General features: G+C 51.8%; 10 protein-coding genes across 10 annotated transcripts; 5 read left to right on the top strand and 5 right to left on the bottom strand.

The window, feature by feature from the left end:
* Positions 1–14: 14 nt before the first annotated feature.
* On the bottom strand, positions 15–944 carry CC1G_05577 (hypothetical protein). The gene is made up of 4 exons (XM_001838044.2): positions 649–944; positions 492–589; positions 309–429; positions 15–252 (listed from the first exon to the last, which is right to left on the bottom strand). The coding sequence occupies exons 1-4, from the start codon at positions 899–901 to the stop codon at positions 89–91; spliced, it is 636 nt and encodes a 211-aa protein (XP_001838096.1). The 5' UTR covers positions 902–944; the 3' UTR covers positions 15–88.
* Positions 945–2,115: 1,171 nt separating this feature from the next.
* Positions 2,116–4,098, bottom strand: CC1G_05576 (hypothetical protein; the record flags this gene model as incomplete). The annotated part of the gene is made up of 2 exons (XM_001838043.1): positions 2,116–3,951; positions 4,009–4,098. The coding sequence occupies 2 exons, from the start codon at positions 4,096–4,098 to the stop codon at positions 2,116–2,118; spliced, it is 1,926 nt and encodes a 641-aa protein (XP_001838095.1).
* A 1,490-nt stretch (positions 4,099–5,588) lies between these two features.
* CC1G_05575 (hypothetical protein) lies at positions 5,589–7,091 on the top strand (the record flags this gene model as incomplete). Its single annotated transcript, XM_001838042.1, has 1 exon — positions 5,589–7,091. One exon carries the CDS (start codon positions 5,589–5,591, stop codon positions 7,089–7,091), a length of 1,503 nt encoding a protein of 500 aa, XP_001838094.1.
* Positions 7,092–7,674: 583 nt separating this feature from the next.
* On the bottom strand, positions 7,675–8,937 carry CC1G_05574 (hydrolase; the record flags this gene model as incomplete). Its single annotated transcript, XM_001838041.2, has 5 exons — positions 8,524–8,937; positions 8,465–8,474; positions 8,373–8,414; positions 8,110–8,323; positions 7,675–8,058 (listed from the first exon to the last, which is right to left on the bottom strand). The coding sequence occupies exons 1-5, from the start codon at positions 8,849–8,851 to the stop codon at positions 7,675–7,677; spliced, it is 978 nt and encodes a 325-aa protein (XP_001838093.1). The 5' UTR covers positions 8,852–8,937.
* A 386-nt stretch (positions 8,938–9,323) lies between these two features.
* CC1G_05573 (hypothetical protein) lies at positions 9,324–10,120 on the bottom strand. The gene is made up of 2 exons (XM_001838040.2): positions 9,565–10,120; positions 9,324–9,501 (listed from the first exon to the last, which is right to left on the bottom strand). The coding sequence occupies exon 1, from the start codon at positions 10,081–10,083 to the stop codon at positions 9,568–9,570; it is 516 nt and encodes a 171-aa protein (XP_001838092.1). The 5' UTR covers positions 10,084–10,120; the 3' UTR covers positions 9,324–9,501; positions 9,565–9,567.
* Positions 10,121–10,601: 481 nt separating this feature from the next.
* CC1G_05572 (hypothetical protein) lies at positions 10,602–11,490 on the bottom strand (the record flags this gene model as incomplete). Its single annotated transcript, XM_001838039.1, has 4 exons — positions 10,602–11,102; positions 11,153–11,203; positions 11,276–11,389; positions 11,446–11,490. 4 exons carry the CDS (start codon positions 11,488–11,490, stop codon positions 10,602–10,604), a joined length of 711 nt encoding a protein of 236 aa, XP_001838091.1.
* Positions 11,491–11,953: 463 nt separating this feature from the next.
* CC1G_05571 (hypothetical protein) lies at positions 11,954–12,868 on the top strand (the record flags this gene model as incomplete). The annotated part of the gene is made up of 1 exon (XM_001838038.1): positions 11,954–12,868. The coding sequence occupies one exon, from the start codon at positions 11,954–11,956 to the stop codon at positions 12,866–12,868; it is 915 nt and encodes a 304-aa protein (XP_001838090.1).
* Positions 12,869–13,419: 551 nt separating this feature from the next.
* Positions 13,420–15,683, top strand: CC1G_15761 (hypothetical protein). Its single transcript, XM_002909996.1, has 8 exons — positions 13,420–13,697; positions 13,766–13,878; positions 14,012–14,087; positions 14,151–14,182; positions 14,254–14,409; positions 14,574–14,743; positions 14,908–15,040; positions 15,205–15,683. Exons 1-8 carry the CDS (start codon positions 13,504–13,506, stop codon positions 15,390–15,392), a joined length of 1,062 nt encoding a protein of 353 aa, XP_002910042.1. The 5' UTR covers positions 13,420–13,503; the 3' UTR covers positions 15,393–15,683.
* Positions 15,684–15,949: 266 nt separating this feature from the next.
* Positions 15,950–17,292, top strand: CC1G_15760 (hypothetical protein). The gene is made up of 3 exons (XM_002909995.1): positions 15,950–16,539; positions 16,618–16,695; positions 16,844–17,292. Exons 1-3 carry the CDS (start codon positions 16,068–16,070, stop codon positions 16,969–16,971), a joined length of 678 nt encoding a protein of 225 aa, XP_002910041.1. The 5' UTR covers positions 15,950–16,067; the 3' UTR covers positions 16,972–17,292.
* A 673-nt stretch (positions 17,293–17,965) lies between these two features.
* CC1G_05568 (transcription factor TFIIIB complex subunit brf1) lies at positions 17,966–22,183 on the top strand (the record flags this gene model as incomplete). Its single annotated transcript, XM_001838035.2, has 7 exons — positions 17,966–18,227; positions 18,292–18,319; positions 18,823–19,208; positions 19,279–19,350; positions 19,405–20,640; positions 20,861–20,901; positions 21,614–22,183. 7 exons carry the CDS (start codon positions 17,966–17,968, stop codon positions 22,181–22,183), a joined length of 2,595 nt encoding a protein of 864 aa, XP_001838087.2.
* Between the last annotated feature and the right edge of the window lie 365 nt (positions 22,184–22,548).

Genomic DNA, 22,548 nt, shown 5'->3' with positions numbered 1-22,548 from the left:
CCTTTCCATTCAACTGAAATCAGATTCTTTGCGCTTCATTCGCAGTATTCTACTATTTACACATGTCGAAATCTTTGGATGGCTGGGCTCAATCTCTCTGGGTAATGAAGAAGTTGGCTCCGACAAGCTTCAACCCATACTTCTCAGCGAACTTCATGGCATTCCACTTGGGCCTGCTATCGAGATCGGCCTTGCACTCAACGGCGTCAGGCGGGATGGTGAAGCCTTCGGGTTCTTGGAACATGAGGACAACTTCGGAGACACGTCAGTATCAATTGAGGAAGTCTGGCGGTAATTCGGCGACTTACCGTATCGGTGAGGACCGCTTCCTGGAGGGGGAGCGGGTGGCTCGTAGGGAGTAGATGCGGGCTTTGTCTTGGCTGCGAAGGTGACGCCGCTACCAGCTTTGGGAAGCTTCACACCGGTGGTCTAGCCCAAATCAACCGCATCAGTGCTGTACAGTACGCCAGGAGCGATGAAGAACGACTTACGACCCAGTGCCTCCACTCGCCAAACTTGGGGTCTTGCTTGCTGGGGGCATCAGGATCAGTCATCACGATTGTGTAGGTCTGGTTCCCTTCCAAAGAGCCTGCATATCCCAATCAGATCCACTCGAGACCCCATACGTCATTCTGCTTTAACACTCACCGGACAACAACTCGGGAACAGTGGCGACGACTTCAATCTCGGGCTCCTTCAAAGTTCTGTCTCTCTCGTATGTCGTCCCCATCGTGATCTCAGTAGCGCTGGTGCTGAAGCCGGGGAAGATGATGCTGAAGAACAGGGAGGGCCTGAACTCGGGGATGACATCTGGGATGACTTCACCAGCCTTGAGGAGTTCGACGACGGTTCCATGAGGATCGGGGATCTGTTCGCCTTGTTCGACTTTAGGTGCAGACATTTTGGCTCGAAGGGATTGGTAGGGAGATGAAAGCTCAAGTAAGGGAGGAGTAGGAAGCAGGGACGCTCTGAGACCCCTCGTATTTATAATGTTCTAGACAAATGGGACCGAATGGGGGGTGAGAATATATGGAGAACGTCGGAGAACGTCCTCGAGCTTCGATTGAAATGGAATAGGGGCCTTATGACCAACATCATCTGCGCATCATCGGGCACACAAGATAGTCTGGATTTAGATCTTGGCTAGGTTAGGTGATTCAAGTTCCTAAATAGACGTAGCATGTGCTCCCGTTCGTTGGTTTCATTTGCCATGGGCACTGGGCAGTGCTGACGCTCGGGCGCCAATTCTAATACTCTTCCTCGAGGAGATCAAACGACCTGATAGAAGCCGATAAGGGGAAAGAAGACATGGGGCGATGACAAGTTTAGTAGAATGGGATTGGAAATGAAAGTGGGATGGCGAGCAAAAGAGTGGGATTGGGACAAAAGACGTCATTAACCCATTCTTTTGCTCCCGCCTCCTCTCGCTCGATAGCCCTGCCGTCCGAAGGGCGGCTGTTAGAGTTGGGGTTAGAGATATATTGTATTTCGCGCAGAGGCGCGTCTTCATACGCTAAATTCGAAGGGAGACGCAAGTTATATCAATCCCACTCTTTTGCGGCATCGTCCCACTTTTTTGTGTATGCCTACATCTGTGGTACGCAGAGAGAGATGAAAGAGCTGGTGAAATATGTGGGGAGAACAGAGAGGCTGAAAGGACTGGTAGTGGAGAGGACGGGAGAGTGAAACGGAGAGAAGCAAACCTCATGCACGAAAGGCCCAAGGGGCGAGGGGCGCGGCAGGCTACGTACGAGGTAGTTACAAATCAAGGACAATTCGATTAGCATAACAGCCTTAAGCCACGCAACTTATCTACAGGCATACAGACCTTCAACCTAATCGTGCTTAACCACTCCGCCGTTGGCGAGGGTGGGAGGATACGCGGGTGGTAGAGAATCACGTACGGACGACACATAGAATTGGACTATTAGTATAAGTAAAGTCTGGTTAGAATACACTGTTCGCAAGGACTGTAATATGACTTTCATTAATTCGTTCATTCATTCATTTGTGCATACCACTTCAATCCCACTAATATTCCTAATCCCACTCCACTACATAGTATATACTCGAAGACATGTGAGCATTTCAGAAGTACATCCTCTCGACATAGTGTTACAAAGTCACAAACAATTCGCCTTCACGGATACAAACAGACTCCAATAAAGGCACTGTTTCATACTTGAGAGCGAGAGACAGGTACCACATATGCTGAAACATCAACAGCATCTCCTCAATCTCGTCAAACTCTCTGGTTCCAGAGCCGGTGTATACTGTAATATTCTTCAGGTCCACGAAAATTGGCCACATGCCTGCCCTTCGACTGGTCAAAAAATCAAGGGCACCTGGCGATAGGTTCAGAGATTCAGCTTCCTTGAAGCACCTGAAGAACTCTCTCAACGATTCATGGTCTGCGCCTTTAATGAAACCGTCAACTCTGCAGGTGATATCAATCCAAATGGCACGGGCACCGAGCTTTTGGAACCGAGGGCCTTTGGAGAGACCGCTAAGAATTCTCGAGAATTCCTCAGCCACTTCTTGTTCAATGTTCTCCCCCTCCTCTGGACCTAGGTCTCCCATAATTTCCAAGACGTATCTATAATCATTGAATTCGACAATGATTTCAAGGGTGTCTTCCGAGATCGCAACTCCCACCCAATCACAGCCATCTTCGGGCCACATCTTATCGAGTTGGGCAAAGGTTCGTTCGCCAATGCCCTCGAGATCAACGTCCCAAATCCCGGCGGTGATGGTGACGGAGCATCGCTGAGGAATGTTCATGAGCGCCAGAGCAAACGAAACCCCAGGAAGATTGCCTTCAAGCTGAAGCGTTTTAAGTCCGGACAGGGACACAGGCTGGATTTGATCGATACGATCTATGTAATAGTCGACTCTCCTGTTATCGGTAGGAATGCAGAAGTAACCGGTGATGAGCCAGTTCAAGGACGTGAGAGCTCTGAGGGGTTCCATCCAAGCGAGCTTGACGGAGGGATCATGGTCAAACAACCAGTGCCCAAGCCCAAGGTAATCCACGGTTTTGAAGAATGTCATTCCCCAGGAGCATGGAGAAAAAGTGACCCCGTAGAGCTCAAGCCGCTTCAGAGAGGTCGTGGTCGAGCCGCCAAAGAGGTTAGTCGTGCTTAAAATGACGTCGCGTGGACCATCTGCAACGCCCTCAATATCCAAGAATTCCAAAGAGTCCATGCGCCGAGAGAAGAGCTTATTGAGGCCATCAGCCTCCTGTATGGACAGTCTGTCATGGAAGTAAAGCTTCAACTCGCGGAAACGCTCGGAATGGGCAATTACTGATCGCATATTCGCGATGATGTTTGAATCCGATCCTTTGGCCTCAAAGTCCTCGGAAAGGACTTCATGAAAGCGAATCCCTCTTTGAACGTCCGCATCGACGACTAAAGGCGCCTTTCCACTTCGCTCCAGAATTAACTCCATGAGCTTGGGGGAAACGGTGTAGCATCCGGCAAACTTGGCCCACTCGACGGCAGAGTTGAGTGCGATCTTCCTCCATGAGGTGCAGACTGAAGCAAAGGTGAGCAGTTGCATGAGGGCGGCATGTTGGTTAGGTGGCTCAGAGCAGTGCGCCACCTCGTCGACGAGGTAGCCGAGGATATGACCAAGGACGTCATGGCAGAGTGTCGAAATGTTGTTGTCGTGCTTGGAAGCGTCAGAACGCAGGCTTACAATGGTCGTGTCGCTCGCGTCGTCTTCGTCCTCGGTAGGTCGCGGTCTCTTCGAAGGGCCGTCTTCTATTCCATCGTCCACCTGAGAGTCAACTAGAAGATCGAGGGAACGTTTATGCTTCGACATTGCACCAGATGTGGAACTTGAGTCGCTTTTCTTCACTTCTTCGGTAATATAGCCTGACGCCCATGCCACAAAGTGGCCAACGTCCATCCATTCCTCGGGGGAGCCGATCGCACCATTGATTCCCAGCTGTATGAAGTTAGGACTATCAGCGTCGTCATTCCCATAGGCCTGAATAACACTTACCTTGCGCATGTACTCGTCGAGGATATTGGCACCAAACAATTCGATAGCCTGAGCGGCCGTATAACCGTAAGGATGGGAGAGTGCAGACATGACGTCCTTGCAGGATTTAGTCAGTAGAACCAAGAAATAGATTCGATAAATGGATTTGAGATGGTGGTTGTGGTTAAAGGATGGAAAGGACCCTCGTTCGCATTTATATGTTGGTTTTGTTTGGTTCCCACAAAGTGGCAAAGATGCTTGGACTCGGACTTCGGCCAAAGTGGGAAATAGTTCGCACGCCTTTGGGCTTCACTGCTCAGTAACTCTCGCCCAACGCGTTAATCCGGTTGAACCATTAAGACGAATCAGCTCTAAGGCTGATGGTATGCTACTCCAGTTACAGATATGTCGGTAAAGTTCTGTTCCAGAATGGTTCAGGGTTCAGTACATGTTACGAGTTCGAGCTCACTGACGGAAAACCCGGTAGAACCAGACAATGGGTCAAAGCGATGTCGATACGAGATAATGACATGTCCTTATGGGGAAAATAGAAGGTCTTTTTGGAGGCCAGTATCGAAGGAGACAATGGTCACACAGACGGTGACAGCGCTTGCACAAACATCAGCAAAACCCAGATATGATTACCAGAAATTTTGGCCACCTTGTATGGTTCATAATTTCTTGTAAACACGCGGGATCTTGTAGACCTTATAAGAAAAAGTGGGAAAGTGACATGATCTTTTGTAGCTTATAAGATTATCTTGAACGTGGTAAGATTTCTCGGAACCTTGCAAGGTTGCTCCATCCTCGCAAGGTTCCCAGGATCCTTGTAAGATTGTCCAAAGCCTCTCAAGGATCGCGACGTCGCGTTGTCTGGGACCACTGCTGCCCTCATAGAGAAGAGACCAACCTATTGAACTTTGAAGCAAACCAAAAAGTTTGAGACAGGAAAATTGATAGCATTGGACTACTGATATGCGACATTTCTGCGCTGTATTGAGGCGACTGGGAATCGATGTACTCTAGATCTTTAGTATATTGAATCCATAGACGTCACGACGTCAACTATAAACATAGCCGCGGCGAGAGGTGGTGGGAAGCTCGCACGCCAGAAAAGGGATAGGCAAGATTGCAAGGACTTGGGGAAATTAGAAGGAAGCCGAGGAGAATGTAAGAACGTCACTTCACATTGCAAGGTAAAGGTAATGTACTACCAACATTACAAGGTAACAGTAAAGATTATAAGCTTTCGACAAACCTTGCAAGGTTTGACGAAGCTTACGGGATCTTTTGGAGGTTCCGATCAAAACGTCATTCCTTACAACGATACGTCATTCTTACCATACCCGTAAGCTCTCGGAATCATATCTAGGTTTTGCTGATGAAGCAAAGACCAGGTGTATGATAAGCGCCAAGGCCATTTTCCCCGAGCACGGCCAAATATTCCAGTGGCAACGGTCCACACCTCAAAATTCCATAAAGGCGCAGCGCAAAATCGGTTGGATTCTTCACAAGTCTCCCGTCTAGCTCAAACACGAATCCAGCAGCACTCGCGATCGATACAGCAACAACCCCTTTCTCTTGTTAGATTTACTATCATCATGGCGACGTGGTCGGACATTCCGTTTGATATCTTGGACAAGGTGCTTGCCCACCTCGTTTCAGCTGGAGAGACTTCCGACCGGGACCACAACGAGAAACTAAAAGACGTTGTCAATGCTTCGGCTGTTTGTAAGACTTGGCGCGAGCACACCGTAAATGCGAAGCGTGTGTGGGCTGCCCTTGCTGGTGCTCACAAAGTCTCTCCGTCCACCTACGGCTCTATCCTAGCCCGGTCCGGCAACTATCCATTGCTTATTAGCACAGAAGTCACCGCCAAGTTGGGAACATCCTCTCTGACTGGGTACCATTGGGATGCTATCCGAGCCAACTTCCATCGTGTTCGACTCTTTGATGTAGAGTTTGAAGGCGAACCGGACCAGTCTTGGCTCGTCACCTTGAGTCAACCGGCACCTTCTCTTCAGGGTCTCAGACTCAAGGGAAACGCGTACTCCAACATCGAGATTCCAAGTCTCTTCGCTAATTCTGCTCCCTCGCTGCGAGTTATCCACATCGAAAACTTGGAGCTCCTCAACGACAAGGTCCCAGCGCTTAGCAATGTCGCCGGAGTTCATTATTTCCTTCCCCGAATTGACGACGATGATCTGAAGCACGAGGACTGCATCGGACTTTTGCGAAATACACCTTCGGTTGAGTTCGTCTCAATTGGAAACTTCCGATTCCCCTCTGGCGACTTCGACGACGACGAGCAGTGCTACCAACCATTCGAGGCAGTCCCCCCCATTCCCTTGCACAGAGCCAAGCACGTTCGCATCGCAGGCGATCTTCTAGGCGCCACGGCTGCATTGATCCGACTCGATCTTCCTTTGTCCTGCAGGTATCGCTTCGAGTTCACTGTTGACGAGTGCCCCCGTGATGGACATGTCACCAATGCCGGGCACGAGACCTTTACTCGACTCGACCGAATATGGGCTGGTAAGATTTACAGCGGCTTGCGACTGACGCTTTGCAGGGCTTTCGTCCGCCTTGACATGTGTGGTGCGGATGGAGTATTTGGAGATTCGTTGAAGATGGAGATGACTCGCTGGGACCCTTCTCAGGGTGATTACTTTGAGCCTTTCGGGCTCAGTGATTTTGCAGGTTTCCTTGCCTACATCTCTCGACAACGTCACTTCCAAAAAATGGCGGGTGAAGTAAAGGAGCTCGACTTGGTCTTCCAGATTAACTCAGAGGATTTCCCCGATATCCCCTATGAATATTTGCAGGAATTCTTTGCAGTCTTTCCCCAAGTGGTCCATGTCAAAGCTTCAGGTGGCACCGTCCTGTTCCTCACCGACCATGAACGTATGATGAAAACCAACATTCCTAACGTCTATCAGCCTCCTTTCCCCGCCTTGCAGCGCCTGAACATAGTTAACGTCCATCCCCAATGGGTTCCAGAGGTGAAACGCCATCTCCAAAGCCTCCTGGAACTCCGCCAACAAGTCATCCCCAATTGCCCTCCCCTGCACGTTTACTGTACTGAACGCGCCGACTTCCATTAAATTTTCGAATTCTTCTATTTCTCTTTCCTTTAACTGGAACTTATCCGTGCGTATGCCATTTAATCACGGTCTCTCGTTCTCGCTCCCTTCAGGCTTGATACACGTTTCTTCTACTTAGAAATGTACAGTAGTTTGTGGAATCTATCCCAAGTGTGTTCTGATTGGTCGAATTGCTTGTTGTGCACATTGAGTGTCGGAACGTAGGCGCTTTCCACTCGATAATCTGCCTCGAACAAGACGATGGTCATCACAGCCACAGTCAACTCGAGGTCATAGCGTGTCGTACCCCAATTGCAGAATTAACATGGGATCCTCGCGAAATTGACTGAGAGCGAAGCGTAATACTGTGTGGGATCGGTGAGTGTTGTGGAAGACATGTTTTCAGCAGATTTGTTTTACTACGAAGTCACGTTTCTGTCAGCCATGGACTTGACAGCTCGAGGGAGCGGTGCTTGGTCGAAAGGTGATGGTCACGAATAACTGGAGCTCCAACAATGAAGACGAGTCAGCCCATACCATTGGCCTGGTACATACAACAAAGGATCGGAGTGGTGATGCCAACAGGACCAGGGAGGCCACTCTATCACACGCCATACATCGCCTTCGCATTCTCCCTCGCCTCCTCCATGATGCGATCCGAGCTCCACCCCTCGCCGGCAACACCAGCAACAAACTCGGCGACCCAAGGTATCATAGCTGTGTGGCAGAGTGGTAGCCGCTTGCCCTTGAGCGCAGGGGCAGACTCGTACAGGTTGGCCGGAACCATATACGGCGCGTCTGTTTCGAGGAGAATCCGAAGCTTGTTCGAAGTCTCAGTTTGGGCAGAAATCATATTCCTGATGACCTGTGAAGTGTTGGCGTTGGTTGAGTAAGAGATGACGCCCGTGATTCCGATGTAGAGGTTGGGAAAGTGGTCAAGAAGCCGCTGAGCAAACTCGGGCGAGTCGGTGAAACAGTGAATATGGATCTAAGGAGTCGTCAAAGCTGATTATGAGGAACGTGAAATGCCTGATCATACTTTGTGCTCTTTCGGAACGATTTCCTTCAACAATCTTTCGGTGTCCTCCTCTGCTTCACGGGTGTGGATGGTCAATGGTTTACCTAACCGCACTGCATGCCGAAGTTGACGAGCGAAGACCTCCCGTTGTGTCTCCCGAGGGGAGTTATCGTAGTGGTAGTCGAGACCCATCTCTCCCCATCCAACGCATCTAGGATGTTGCATGGCCTCTAAACTAAGAAGAATGAGCTTGGATCGGGACGAAACAAGTTGAGTAAACGTACATTTGATTCTCTACTTCGTCTGTATAGCTTTTAGCTTCGTGTCTGCGACGAAATGAGCGCCAGATCTGTGAAAAGGTTTCATCGAAACCTACGGATGTACACCTGGAATTGGCTTAGTCGAGGTTCAAATGAAGAAGTTGATACAACGCACCCATAACAAACCAGTAATTTATCCCGTCCCAGTTCTTTATTCTATCCTCTTCCGTGACTGCAGAATCCGCAAATTCCCTCCATAATCTGTTCACGGCTGGCTCGCACCAGACGTCGACGATACTTTCGACTTTCCGGTCCTTGTACAACCCCTTCACGAAATCGAATACGGTTTCGTACTTTGCAGTACCCTGCTTGTTGTACTTCGTTTGGTAGAACTGGAATGTCGACGCGATGTGGGTGTGGGTGTCGACGATAGGCTTCTCGGTAGGCGGCGTTGGCAAAAGTAGGTGTTCCTCGCCTGGGGTATTCGATTTCTTCTTGCCCATTCTGACTTGCTTAGCTGAGTAGAAGCGATTGGAACCTTTATAACCAGAAATTTGGGCGCTAATAAGGACAGGTCGCGACCGAGAGACGAGGGCCCGAAGTGACATTCAATGACAAACTGAAGCCCCCGCGGCGGAACGAGTCAGGCGAATTGGGTTCGGACCCTTTAGGCAAATTTAGGCGCCGCTGGCATTCCCGGCAGAGGAAAAGCCGTCAAAAGCGGTTTGTGACTTGTGGCTTGTCATAATCAAGGGTCTCGCCTACGGAGGCTAACCTGGCGACGAAAGGCTTCATCGACTCTAAGTAACCAATTTCGTTTGTGAAGCAAGGGGTCCAATATCCAAATTCTGACGTCCCCGCTCCACTCGGCATCAATCGGCACTTTCAAGTTGCGCGGTGAATCACGGCACTGGCCTCGGCTTTCCTCTAACGTTCAAGCACGAGCGCTTAATTTGACCACCCAACGGTGCACTAGACAATGGCTGAGGTAAGATAATGACCTCATCGTCGCATTCTTGGCTAATTGATTGCGTCGAGCTACATGCACTAACTACTACGAGCGCAGCAGAAGCGGCTGAATGGCATAAAACGAGGAAAGCAGAGCGAAATGCATAACGAACAACCGATTGAAAGATGTTTCAAAAATCGAGACCTGGGACCTCACATCAGTTCAAACTATCTGGCAAAGTTTTAATCAATAGAATGGACAACGCACCGGTTAAAGCGCTTCATACGCAGCGAGGGCAGCCCAGTTCTTGTTCCTGTAATGTTCGGCGATGACCTCAGTCGCATTCGCATTGCCAACCGGGACCTTGATAGCATGCTTCACACCCTCTCCATCCTCATACTCGAAATCAGTAGGCGCAACACACGCCTTGCCACTCTCGCTCGACGCAACACGGCCAGCGCTATGGAACCAGTTCAAGTAATTGGCGCGCGCTCCTCCACCGTTCCAGCACCTAGTTCCAGGGCCGAAGACGGCAAAGAGGAAGGCCCTGCATTGGTCGGTGTAGCCTTGGCCTTGGGTTCCAGCGGCGAGGTTGTCGAATTGCGCAGAGAACCCGAATCCGGCGGGCATTGGGCCGCAGCAGACTGCGCCGCCGTCGCTACAGCCGAAGCTGGGCCCGGAGCAGGAGACGGTGCTGGAGTACGAGCGGTAGTTGAGAGCAGCGCCGGGTGTGGCGGCTGCGATGAGGGCGACGGTGAGAGTTGAGATGAGGCTGGTGAACTGCATTGTTGGTTGGTTGGGGCTTTGGTGAGCGAAAAGTGGCTAAGTAGCTCGATGGGTTGAAGGCGATGCGGTGAAACCCAACGTCTTTTATAGGTTGTGCGTCCTCTAGTCCAGGGCTCATGCGGATTCTGTGAACTCGACCAGACCAATCCATACCTCCTGAACGACTTCCACTCCAACCTGCTTTTGTCATCTATCTCTCCGACGTCCGAATGTCGCGAAGCTATACTTAAACCTCGGCAACTCACCCTGCTCTGTTTCATCCAATCATCGCACTCAATGTCTGCTCTGCTATGTTTTGATTGTGGTTCTCGCCAGGATGACCGATGTAAGCGCTAGCAGCCTTACAAATTTCGAAGCTGAGTGGCACTAAACATAGCATTGGAAATTGGAAATCATAGAACGGTGTGTCGGAATGTCCGGCGGCAACAAGAATAGCCTGAGGTCAAGGTCAAGTCCGAGGCCCATGGACCAAGTTACCAAAGTGAAAGCTTCAACTGTTGCTCCAGTACAACGTGCTTCTACTGCTCGGCAGTCAGCGCTGGAGCTCGCTGTCCCCTACAGACGTCTAATTCAAGGCTTCTACGCTCCTGGTACGCTTTGTCGGCTTTGTCGGAGTTTGCATTACCAAGCGAGCGCCAGCGTTGTTTTCCTTGTTCTCCAGCCACGGTCGCATAGAGACTTCTTCTGGTGGAATCGGACTCCTCGATCTCTGCGAAAATCTCCTCCCAGTCTTCCTCCGATAGTACGCTCAGCACCTCGTCGTCGAGGACGAGCACGTCTTGAACCTTGTCAACGAATTCGTAATCTCGTTTAATCCCCGTTACCAACCCGTGCATCAGTACCGTCCCTTTGAAGGAGACATCGTAAACATGCGCACCTTTGGGCTTCGAGAAACGAATGGGTAAATCCGTCAACGGCACCTCGTCCACAGTTTTTTCTCTCTTTGACGGGGACTCCTCCAAACTCTCAAAGAACTCCTGCTCATCGAAGTCCTCTGTTCCATTATGCAAGCAGGGTATCTTCCAATATTGTGTCATCAACCTCTCGTCGACGGATACGTCTCCTTCACTGCCGACGTCCGCTTCTTGGGTTTAGTCGGGGGTGGATGGACATTCTCCCTCTAAAGCAATGCGCGGTCAGTCGATTCATCACCTGCAGGAGAAGAAAGGTAAATTGCGACTCCGAGACTTACAAAAGCCATGGCACGGTTATAGTGATACTTGTCAGGATCATCGACTGTGTGCGGCCACCATTCGAGCATCCTTGAAGTTCCTTTTGGGCGATGGCGCTTCCGGCGTTGAATTCTCTATTCGTATGTAGCACTGTCAAATCAACCCATACAACGCAGGCTTAGGGACGTACCTTGTAAACAGCCTCACTCTCGGTCGTGAAGTGGGGTTTGGGCATACTGGGAGAAGTTTAGGTGACGATTAAATAGCGAAAGAGTACTTGTGAGATAGGTAAGAGGGGTCTGAAGCCTGGACTCCCCTGTTGACGGTCCACGTCCGATGGTAGTAGGCTTATATACGCTTTTCTGTTGGGGGCACTGTGTGTACCTAATTGACCCATGATGACTGCGCTCGCAAGGTGATCACTGCATTCCGGTACCGAGGCCTCTGCGAGCCGACATCTACGCTCCTCCCACTAGTTGTGGGCTTGTTTGTAGGTCAGCGTCCAAGGGAAGGATCGCAATTCCAGCTGCAGGCTTCAGGCGCTTCGAGGCCAGTCGATCGCCGAGATCACAGACGAGTGGCTTGGCTGACCTCACATTCGAAGAGCCCCTATCCGAGACAATTGTCGATCGTTCATCAGTTCGGTGTCGCGGTCTCAGATTCAAAAGACGGACTCGTCTCTGTTTACTTCTTCCACAATGGACCTCAGAGTCACCGAACCAAACACACAGGACAGATCTGCGTTTCCAGTCCGCGTCTACTACAACATTATACTGCAAGCATGGTTTGACGACGACCAGTCCAACGACGAGAGGATCCAGATTATGACAACCTTCCCGCTGGTGTGCAAGTGGTGGAACGAAGCCTTCACCCTCCTCTCTCGCACCCACATTTACGTCCCCTCACCGTCATTTTGCGAGTACTACCTCCGCTTCCTCACCAACTCGCCTCTCCCCGTCAACTTTCGCGAGCTCGCCAGCCCGCCCGAGAGGAATATCACCATGTCTCCTCGAACTCTAGCCAAGACGTTGACGTTCCGAGTCGAGAAAGCCGTCCTCCCACCTCCCATGGACTGGCACACCTCACCCATGGGCGATGTTCCGAGCCAGTTCCTGCACTACATTGCATTCTACAAGCTCCTCCCCAACCTCACCTGCATCTCCCTCCAATACATCGACATCACGATGTACCAGCTCTTCTTCAAGCACAATTTCCGCAAAGCGCTCGGCATTCCTCCGCTGGATATCGATATGGACGTCTCATTTCGTTTTCCTTGGGGCCTCCCGGATCGTGTTATCGAGGAATCGATGGAAGAGCGGGTGGTTAAGGAAAAGGTGGGGAGCGTGAAGGAGTTGAAGAATAAGGATCGGTGGGATTGGCCGAGGTTCCTGGCGGGTGTCGAGAGATTGTATGTGCGGTGCCCGACTGGTGGACCTACGAGGATTGGGGAGACGGCTCCGACGGATATGGAGATGGAAGTTGTGGATGTGGAGGCTCCGCCTCGTTTGGTGGAACAGTATAGTAACCTCAGTGTGGGCTTCAAGGCCCTGATTTTTGATAGAATGTTTGAACCGCATGTTAAGCACGATATTCCGAGGAAGATTCTTACATAGACCGGCTGTTATTTTCGATTCAGACCTGCACTTAACATCGTCGTTTTTGTCACTGCATGAATTCGGCTTGGCAGCCCTGGATTCTCGCGATGAGGAAATAAGCGCCCATGCCAAGAAGCACGGAAGGATACCCCATCACCACGTTGCTTGGCACATCAGCCAGGCTGTGCACGCAACATCACAGCGCCCGACATCAGAAACGTAACACACACAGTGTGCATCCCTTTATTATTGACCACCAACAGATCGGTTTTGGGTTGAGCTGGCCTCTTCCCGTCATCGTACGTATCCTCGAAATGTCGAAGTATCGAGACTGTATACTGACTTGCATACCTTCCCTGAAATCTTCGTGATGGGTACCCAACGTGCCATCTCGTCCATTCGACCAATGCGAATTACCGATGCTCGACTCGTTTTTTGCCTCTGACGATTCTGCTCCCTCAATCACTTTTATCCCGACACACATCGACGCACCCGGCGCTCACCACTTCGGCCTCCGCCCTCTACCCCCGAATACCTCCTGCCCCTCAACACCCGGAATGTCCAACAAGCAGGTTGCAGAGCAACTCCAACCCCAACGCACGCACGCTGAGCGTCGTCGTCGCACCGGTCATTAACGAGGAACAACAAGAACAATGTCGCTGGTCGCACTATTTGCAGTTTCCCTCCTCCTCTTCTCGCAAATTGTGGGATTGGCGTCGGCTGGTCCGGTGCCTGTGCGTCCCTCGATTGCTATGCGGGAGAGGAGCCTCGTTGGTGGCGCCGAGGAGAGGGTGAATGTGGTTGAGAGGATGGGTGGGGTTATGGATGAGGTTGTTCAACGACAGAGGTGCGTTGAATTCTGTTTTTGGGCTTTAAACGAGTGCGGTGCTGATGCTGGAGATTGGGTACGGATAGCTCGGACGAGAAAGCGTGTAACGGACACCCTGAATTGTGCGATAGGAAGTACGGGAACGTCACCTTCCTTGGATCACACGACTCGTTTGCGGATAGCCCTCATTTCTACGCTCGTACGTCCACCTCTCCTCTCTCGTCCCATCGATCATCGTTCTAGGGCCCTCGATCGTCGGGGCTATGCCTCGCTCCTCTTTCCTAAAAATAACCCTGAATCGACGCTAACGGTGTGGTCTTCGTTCTTATCAGTTTCGCGCACACAAGAGGTCCCGTTGGAGGCACAGATGAAGATGGGCGTCAGGATGTTGCAGGCTCAGAGTCACATGTGGGTTCTTCGGTGTCTTCGTATCACTCTCCGGAATTGACTGACCCAATTACTCGATTACAGGAAGAATGGCGTCCTGCACTTCTGCCATACCAGTACGTCGAAGCTATCCGCGACTTCTGTGAAGCACTAGGACTAACCCAGAGATCGACTTCTTGTTAACTAGGCTGCGCTTTGTTCGATGGCGGCTCCGTCGAAGCTTACCTTCTCAAAGTCAAGAAGTTCCTCGAGGAGAACCCGAACGAGGTTATGACATTTGTCTTCACCAACCCTGAGGAACTGTCGGTCGAGGAGGTTTGGAAGCCTGTGTTCGAGAAGACTGGTGCGTTCGACTGCCTCCATCGTTTGAACTTACCCACTTACCGACCTTTCTCTTCCCTCCCCTCACGTCCGATCATGTCTTGTCAACTATATGTTCTCCTCCCCGACCTCATCTCATCTCATCTGGTCTCGTCCCGTCGCCGTAACCGCCACCGATACCTCCAGGCATGGACCAACTAGCGTACATCCCGCCCCAACCCATCATGACGCGCGACGACTGGCCCACCCTCCGCGAGATGATCGATTCCGGGCGCCGTGTGGTCGTCTTCTTGGATAAAGGCGCTGAGAAACCTGCTGAACCTGAGAAGGAGTACATTTTGCCGCAGTTCCAGATGGTGCGTGGTGGTTTCTAGGTTGAGCTGGATGGATGGCATTTGCTGACTTGGCTTCGTTCGATGCTCGTCCACAAAAATTCAAATTCGTAAATCGTCTGATAAATGTGGCTTCAATCTCCGCAAATTTCGACTCGACCAACCTGGCCACTCGCTCGCTGCTCTAGATGTGGGAAGACCCGCATAACCCCACTGACGCCTCGTTCCCTTGCAAGGTGGACCGAACGGCTGGACCTCTCATGCCTACTCAGCAGCTCTACCTGATCAATCATAACCTTAACATTGACCTCTTTCCCTTCAGTACGTCATTCCTCTCTCTCTCTCGCTCTTCTCCTCCCTCTCGCCTCCGATCCTTCCCCGCGCCTCTCCTTTTACTCCCCTCATCCCTTCCCTTCCTTTCACCTCCTTCCTTCGTCATTCCTACAGGAAGAGACAAACTAACGCCTAACACTCCTTACCCACAGCAAAATCCGGCTTCAGACTCCCCGACCGACTCAACTCGCCGCGCACGAACGGCCTCCAGAGTATCGTGCACCACGCGTATCAGTGCGCTGCTGAGGTTATGGAGGACCGGAACCCTAATTTTGTGATGCTGGATTTTGTGAATGTGGGCTGGGGGATGAAGGCTGTTGAGTTGTTGAATGGGTTTTAGGACTCGGAGTCGGATGGGTTTTAGGATCTTGGACGATGGGTTTAAGGATCGGATTCGGATGGGTTAGGATGTGTGTTGTGTAGGCCCTAGGGACGTTTGAATGACAGTTCAGATTCGGGAAGCTCTCGGCGCGACTACCGTCTCCAAGGCATGAGGTTCCCTCGTGTTTGGTTGGAGCCAAGGTTTCTAGGCTGATTTACCAAGAATAATCTCCACTTTACCAAGACCAGTACATACTCAGTCCTCGCTTGCCCACGAACAAACTCGAATCTACATATAACCAAGTCTACCAAGAGCAGGCTTCAGTTGACTGGAAAGGCTATGCCATAAAGACCAAGAACGGATTCTAACGACCAAGAAGAACAGGTTCTAATGACCAAGAACCCTTTGAACCGGTGAACGATCGCCGGGGAGGCAGTGCGAAGATCTATAAGTGGATTGACTTTATGGACAGGTGCTAAGAGCCTTGGCTGCACAGCGTTTATAAGGTGGTGGGTGTACTACTGTATAAATATGTAAGAGGCCCTGGTTCTCGGTTCTTACCTTTGTATCCGATTGTTCCTTTAAATTTCTTTCTTCTTCCTGCACGTCTCGAGTATATTTCGCCCTTCCCTTCCTTTAACTAGTGACTCCGAGTCCGACTACAACTACGACTACGAGAGATACCCTGAGACGATGTCAACCCCCAAGTACACCCAACTCCAGCCTCAGGCAGTCGAAAAACCGCATCTCCACCCTTCGCCGACCTCGAAGAATGCCAAACCCAGTTCGTCCTGTAACGCCCACTATGGGTGTTCGCACCACCCTCGAGGTCACGGCCTCCTCTCCCACAAGTTCACTCCACGACTCCGAATCGCATTGGCTATCGCTGCCTCGATTCTAGGTCTCACCCTCGCTGGAGTCGTAGCTTACCTCGGCGGTGGGACGAGGGATGTGTTCTTTTCGGGTGGGATGGTGCATGGGTTTGGGGGTGGGGTTGGTCACGGTGTGAAGAGGGAGTTGGCGAAGGGTTCGGATGGTGGTGGCCCGGGGGGCGATGGGTTGGGTCTGGGAGGTGGTGTGGCGGATTGGGGTATCGCGTTGGCGCAGGAGGTTGGGTCCACCTCTACGGGTAGTGGTGGGGATAGTCCGTTTACGTCTCAGAAACGTGAGTTCTTTCGCCCATTAATTTCTTGTTGGAAGGCTTAGAGGGGAGGCTGATCGTGCGTTTGATGACTCTGTTAAGTATACCTAATCGTCATCTTCGTCGGATTATTCGTCGTCCTCGTTTTGGGTATTATGCTCAGTGTGTGGTGTTGCAAGGGTGCGTAGACGTTTTATATCCTCTGTTTTTAATTACACTTGCTCATTATGATTTTATTGCACCTCTGCAACTCTACTATACCTCCACGACTGCTATGCCTCCACGTCTACCGCCACTACTCACATCTAATCGACGAACGATAAAACAGGAGCCTTCAAGAACCCCCTATGCTGCCCGTGCTACCTGTGCGCGTGCTGTGGTGGTCTAGCGTGCTTGCAGTGTATCGGGTGCGGGCTTTGTTTGGAGGGGTTGGATGAGATGGGGGATATGGCGTAAGGCAAGGTGATATGGTGTGGGGAGGTGGCGGAAGGCGAGATGACGGGGTTAAGGGGATATGGCGTGAAGCGAGGAGGGATTTAAGATGTGGTGTGGTATGGTATGGATGGAATATACCCTTCTTGCTTTCGTTCCGACAGACAATTTAAATAAGCGTTCTATTTCGGACACTTCAGAGTTAATCGTATCCGGACTTGTAAAACATTCCTTTTCGGACATTTTTGTTATGATTACGCGCGTGGTTACTACTATTAGCGCTCGAGGCGCTCGCGTTGTTTACAGTCGATAAAGCCTTCTGATACAGTCTAGCTTGACTTACAAGACTACTATTAGCGCTGGTTGAAGTTCGATGTTCAAGCGTCAAGACGCCCAGCCAGCCACCTGCAGGCCGGTCCAGTCTGAGGAACGTGGACTCGGATGGGGTGGCATATAACCCTTCAGCCTCCGAGTCGTTCACCTGAGGGTCCTTCAACTCTTCCTTCTCTCCATCTTCCACGATCGTTAACCGTTCTCGAACACAAGTCCGAGTCCCTTTCACCACACATACTCAGGCTACTGTCAGGGACGCATCCCTCCTTTGGGCCGCGTACTCGAGCTCCATCTGACACCGCATCCGCAAACAAACGGCACTCTCAAGGACTATTCTAAGACGATGTCAGCACTCACATACATCCAACCCCAGCCCTCCGAAAAGCCGTTCCTGCAGCTTACTACTGCGAGTCCGCCACTCACCTCCTCTACGCCTCCGCCTGGGCATAGACCTTTCTGCCAGTTCTATCGAGAGGTATCGGAGATGGGGTCGTTCGTGAACGACAACGCTCACCACAGCTACTCGAACTCGGACCATAGTGACAATTTAAACTCGGGTTCATCATTGTCAGCCTCCTCCCACTGTTACAATTCCTTCAGTCGAGGTGGGGGATGTGGTTCGCATTCCTGTCGAGGGAGTCGAGGAAAGGGAGCAGGTCCAGGGAGTACTAGATCCACGAAGCGCATGGTGGCTATCCTCGGAGCTACCTTCCTAGGCGTAGCGTTTCTGGGATTGTTGGCGTGTGTTGGAGCGCGGAATGAGGTGTTTGGGGGTCCGGGGGGTGGGTGGGTTGTCACGAAGGATTCTGATGGTGGTGCTATCGCCGATGGTGTCCCCGGTAGGCGGGATATATTCGCGGTGGCGAGTGGAGGTGCGGCGGGTGGAGGTACGGCTGGTGGAGCGCAGGGTGTAGGAGAGGAGGAAGACGGGTTTACGGCTAGGAAACGTACGTTCTCAGCTTGTTCTTCGATTATTGGTTGGGATATGGCTGATGAGATTGTGCGATGTAGTGTACCTCATAGTCATCTTCATCGGCCTGTTCGTCGTCCTTGTCTTGGGCGTCATGCTGAGCGCGTGGTGCTGCAAAGGTTCGTCCATTTTGTCCCACCCTTGGTCTTGCCACCAGTGTTGATTAAAGGATATATTTTGACAGGGGCATTCAGAAATCCTTTGTGCTGTCCTTGTTATCTTTGCGCATGCTGCGGTGGATTGAGTACGTGTTTTTCTTAATTTTGGTCTTTGAAGGCGGCTGACGACGGCGAGCAGTGTGTTTGGAATGTATTGGATGTGGACTATGCGCGGAGGGGCTGGAGGAGATGGAGGATATGAAGTGAGCTCTGTAGAAAATAGACCTCCTCGTTTATGCCCTTTCCAATAATGCTACCCCATTCCCTATCATGTCGTATTGAGCCCCTATGGCGAAGAGACGCCCAGAGATAAGATAAGATGCTGGTCGGAGTCTTATCTCCGTGTGATCAAGTGATCTGACAAGGGCTGAGTCGGCCCAAATCTTTTGTTTCCCTTTTATCATGTCGCATTAGACTTTTTACCACCGACGGGGGCGGCGACCACACGACTGACGACGACGACGAGGACAACGACTGCAGTACACTCTTTAGCACTCCAGACAACGACAATAACCACAAGAACAAGCACCACAGCGAGATACCATGGTCCGTGTCCACCTCCCTCTCCCAGGCTCCGCTGCTGACCGTTTTTGAATGTGACTACGAACGGACGAACGAACAGACAGTCTGCAATGAATGCGGTGGTAGTGTTATCGAGTACGACCATGCCGCAGGCAATGGGTTCTGCATCCAATGCGGCACCGTCGTCGAAGAAAACTTGATCGTGAACGAGATTGTGTTCGGCGAGACGTCCAATGGGGCGGCTATAGTCCAGGGCTCGTTCGTAGCACAAGGCGCCAGTGAGTATCTTTATCGCTTTTTCGCGGTATTTTACTGGGTGTATATCGGTTGCTCATACTGTGGAAACAGCTCACGCGAGGATGAGTGGTCCGTATGGTAACCGAGGAAGTACCGAGTCGAGGGAACAGACTATCGCCAACGGTGCGTTCTCTTCAATTTAGAAAATGAGATGAGAGCTCATCTTATCTGCAATAGCGAACAAAAAGATCCAGAGTATAGCCAACGTCCTACGGCTCAACGAAACCGTCTGTCTAGCAGCGACCCGGCTCTACACCCTCGCCGTCGAACACAAGTTCACCAAAGGCCGCAAGAGCCTCAACGTCGTCGCAGTCTGCCTCTACGTCGCCTGCCGCCAAAAAGAAACCAAAACCTACATGCTCATCGACTTTTCGGACCTCCTGCAGGTCAACGTCTTCGAGCTCGGGCATACCTACCTCCAGCTCGTCCAGACGCTCAACCTGCGCCTCCCACTCGTTGATCCGTCGCATTACATCTCAAGGTTCGCGGCGCTGTTGGAGTTCGGGGATGAGACGCACAAGGTGGCGACGGATGCGGTGCGGCTGGTGCAGAGGTTTGATAGAGACTGGATGACCCGTGGACGGAGGCCTGCCGGTATCTGCGGCGCTGCGCTCCTCCTTGCAGCCCGCATGAACAATTTCAGGAGGTCCGTGGAGGAGATTGTGCAGGTGGTCAAGATCGCGGATACGACACTCAAGAAGCGGCTCGACGAGTTCAAGGCGACGCCCAGCGGGAGCCTGACGCTCGCGGACTTTAGGAACGTGTGGCTGGAGGACGAGATGGACCCGCCTGCGTTCACGAAGGGGCGGGAGAAGGAGGAGGCGGAGAGATTGGCGAGGGAGAGGGAGGAGAATGGGGAGGTGGAGGTGGAGGAGCCGAAGAAGGGCAAGAAGAAGAAGGCGGGAAAGAGTAGGAAGGGGAAGAGGAAGCGTGGGGATGAGGAGGAAGAGCTGGAGGAGGTTACGCCGGCCCCGCAGGTACCACAACCTTTCGACCCGAGTCTGATACCCAACGGTATCCTCGAAGGCGCTATCCAACCCGAAATCGACCTGAGTAACATCGACCCTGTTTTACTCCAACAAGACGCCGCCGCCGCCGCCGCCGTTCCTCCGCTAACCCCTTCCCCAACATCCACGTTACCACCCCCACCATCCACCTCCGAGCTCGAAGAAACGATCTCGAACGAACTGGCGGAGGAGGTTCAAGAGTTTCTGCAGAATGATACAGGGACGAAGCTGTCGGAGGCGTTGGATGCGGCGGAGCAGGCGAGGTTGGCGAATATTACTGCTGGAGATGAGCTGAGCGGGTTGGATGAGGAAGAGTTGGATAGGTTTATCCTAAGCGAGCAGGAGGTGAAAATAAAGGAACGGGTGTGGGTCGAGTTGAATCGGGAATACCTCGAAGCATTAGCTGGTACGTCGTCCTTTCTCATTTTTTTCTCTTTTGCCCCGACATTGAAATCCAAATCCAACATCCTCCCGATGCACCCTGCAACAAGGGCACTCCCTGTCGCTTTTTTTTATTTTCATCGATTTTCCATCTCGATTGACCTCCAATCCCACTTTATTCATCTTTTATGATGCGTTCATTTTGCTAACTGGTTCTCTGTTCTGTCGGATTGTGGAATGTGCAGCTAAAGGTGATCAGACGGAACCCGCTACCAAGAGTCGCAAGGTTCGTTTCTCGGTTGTGTCGCTTTTTTTATTTTTTTGGTTTTGTTTTGGTTTTGTTCTTCGGGTTTGGGTTTTGATTGGTGGGGGCGGGGTGGCTTGGCTTGGCGCGGCTTGGGGTTGTTTGGCTGGAGCTTGGGCTTGGCGCGTTGTGCCTCTCGGGGCTGGGTGGATGGATGGATGGTGAGGGATGGCAGACGGGGACACGTTGAGGCACAAGTTCAAGCGGAGCACTTCTGTTTGGCCTGGGCGATGGCATGGTTTTCGTGTCGACATGGGGTTATCATTTTTCATATCCTCGTCGTTCTCGAGAGGAACCTTTCTCTTTTTCCTCGTTCCTCTCGTGTATCCTATCCGACCACACCACAACCACCCACCGCCAGCCCCTACGCTTGGCCTTACAGTCTCGGTTTCCCTGGAACGCCGGATATCTTGGCTTCCCGACCAACCAGCTGGACGGCCGCAGGAAACCTGCTTAGGTTTACTTGGCTTAGTCGTCTGTCACGGCCCTCGACGGCAAAGGCAAGCTTTACCCGAGCTTTCGACTTAGGAACCAGAAGGTTGTTCTTATAGTCGGCCCATCCCTCCCTGTCTCTTTCGAGCCCTGCGACGAGCCCCCGCTTTAGCCTTCACCTTTCCTCTTCGCCTTTCGAATTCGTTTTCGTCCCCTTTCCCTTCATGTGAAAAAATACTAACGTCCCTTCTTCCTATCTTAGCGCCGAAAAACCAACAACAAACCCCGCGACGCGTCCACACCCGCAGGCGGAACTGCCGCTGAATCCGTGCGCAACCTGATCAAGAAGAACCCAAAGTATAGTAAGAGGATTAATTATGATGCGTTGAAGGATTTGTTTGTGGATGGGGGGCCTGCGTCTTCTGCGTTTGGTGCTCGGGGTGGGGGTGTGTCTGCGTATGGTGGTAGAAACGGTGCATCGGCGTACGGTAACGGTCACGGTCACGGTATTGGTGGAGGTATTGGTGGCGGTATGAGGAATCCGGGAGCAGATGCGGACGATAAAGACGACGAGGGAGGGGAGGGTCTTATTGCCTTCGACGATGATAAGGAGGAACCTGGGGAGGGTGGGTTGGTTATTATTGATGAAGGCGTGGCGAGTGTGGTTGGGCCTCCTGGGGTTGCTGGTGCTGGTGCTGGTGCTACTATTGCCAACGGGGCGAATGGTGACTTGGATGCGGATGCGGACGGGGATGAGGATGGGAGTGATGATGAGAAGGATGATGAGGGTGATGTTGGGGGGTGGGAGGATGCGTGGGAGCAGGAGGTGTAGTATTTGTGATGTTGGGTGGGCGGCGGTGGGGTTGGGGAGGGGGACGGGTGGTAGGGATGAGTTCCTATGGGTCTGCGGTGTGCGGGCGTGGATTAGTGGCGTGGAAGGGGTAGTGCGGTGGAGGGCGCGGAGAGAGATTCGAGTGGTAAACGCCCCGTTCGGCGTGGGTGGGTGCGACTTGCGCGCGTTGGGGTGGAGGTGGGGAGATTGGACTGTTGGAGAGATCGGATGAAGGGATAATATTACGGCTGATTGTCGTAATTTCCTTCTTCCATTCTCGGTTTCCGCGTTGTTGGGAGAAAAAGACGCCCTCCCCCCTAGGAAGAAGAAAAAAAGGAAGCCAAAAAAACATATGTAAAGTATGT

Source organism: Coprinopsis cinerea (genome assembly GCF_000182895.1).
Source record: "Coprinopsis cinerea okayama7#130 chromosome 13 map unlocalized cont3.13, whole genome shotgun sequence".
Classification (NCBI taxonomy): domain Eukaryota; kingdom Fungi; phylum Basidiomycota; class Agaricomycetes; order Agaricales; family Psathyrellaceae; genus Coprinopsis; species Coprinopsis cinerea.
Note: the sequence above shows the minus strand (reverse complement) of the source record. Positions and strands in the feature narration are given on the sequence as shown.

What these genes read in the sequence shown, in the direction of transcription:
- CC1G_15761 (XM_002909996.1), top strand. Translation starts at nt 13,504, where the DNA reads ATGTCGCTGGTCGCACTATTTGCAGTTTCCCTCCTCCTCTTCTCGCAA. An exon ending in TTGCAGGCTCAGAGTCACAT is followed by an intron (nt 14,088 to 14,150) that starts GTGGGTTCTTCG and finishes ACTCGATTACAG; the next exon opens with GAAGAATGGCGTCCTGCACT. An exon ending in GCCTGTGTTCGAGAAGACTG is followed by an intron (nt 14,410 to 14,573) that starts GTGCGTTCGACT and finishes CGATACCTCCAG; the next exon opens with GCATGGACCAACTAGCGTAC.
- CC1G_15760 (XM_002909995.1), top strand. Translation starts at nt 16,068, where the DNA reads ATGTCAACCCCCAAGTACACCCAACTCCAGCCTCAGGCAGTCGAAAAA. An exon ending in TCCGTTTACGTCTCAGAAAC is followed by an intron (nt 16,540 to 16,617) that starts GTGAGTTCTTTC and finishes GACTCTGTTAAG; the next exon opens with TATACCTAATCGTCATCTTC. An exon ending in CAGTGTGTGGTGTTGCAAGG is followed by an intron (nt 16,696 to 16,843) that starts GTGCGTAGACGT and finishes ACGATAAAACAG; the next exon opens with GAGCCTTCAAGAACCCCCTA.
- CC1G_05577 (XM_001838044.2), bottom strand. Translation starts at nt 901, where the DNA reads ATGTCTGCACCTAAAGTCGAACAAGGCGAACAGATCCCCGATCCTCAT. An exon ending in TGTTCCCGAGTTGTTGTCCG is followed by an intron (nt 590 to 648) that starts GTGAGTGTTAAA and finishes TGGGATATGCAG; the next exon opens with GCTCTTTGGAAGGGAACCAG. An exon ending in GCGAGTGGAGGCACTGGGTC is followed by an intron (nt 430 to 491) that starts GTAAGTCGTTCT and finishes GATTTGGGCTAG; the next exon opens with ACCACCGGTGTGAAGCTTCC.
- CC1G_05573 (XM_001838040.2), bottom strand. Translation starts at nt 10,083, where the DNA reads ATGCAGTTCACCAGCCTCATCTCAACTCTCACCGTCGCCCTCATCGCA.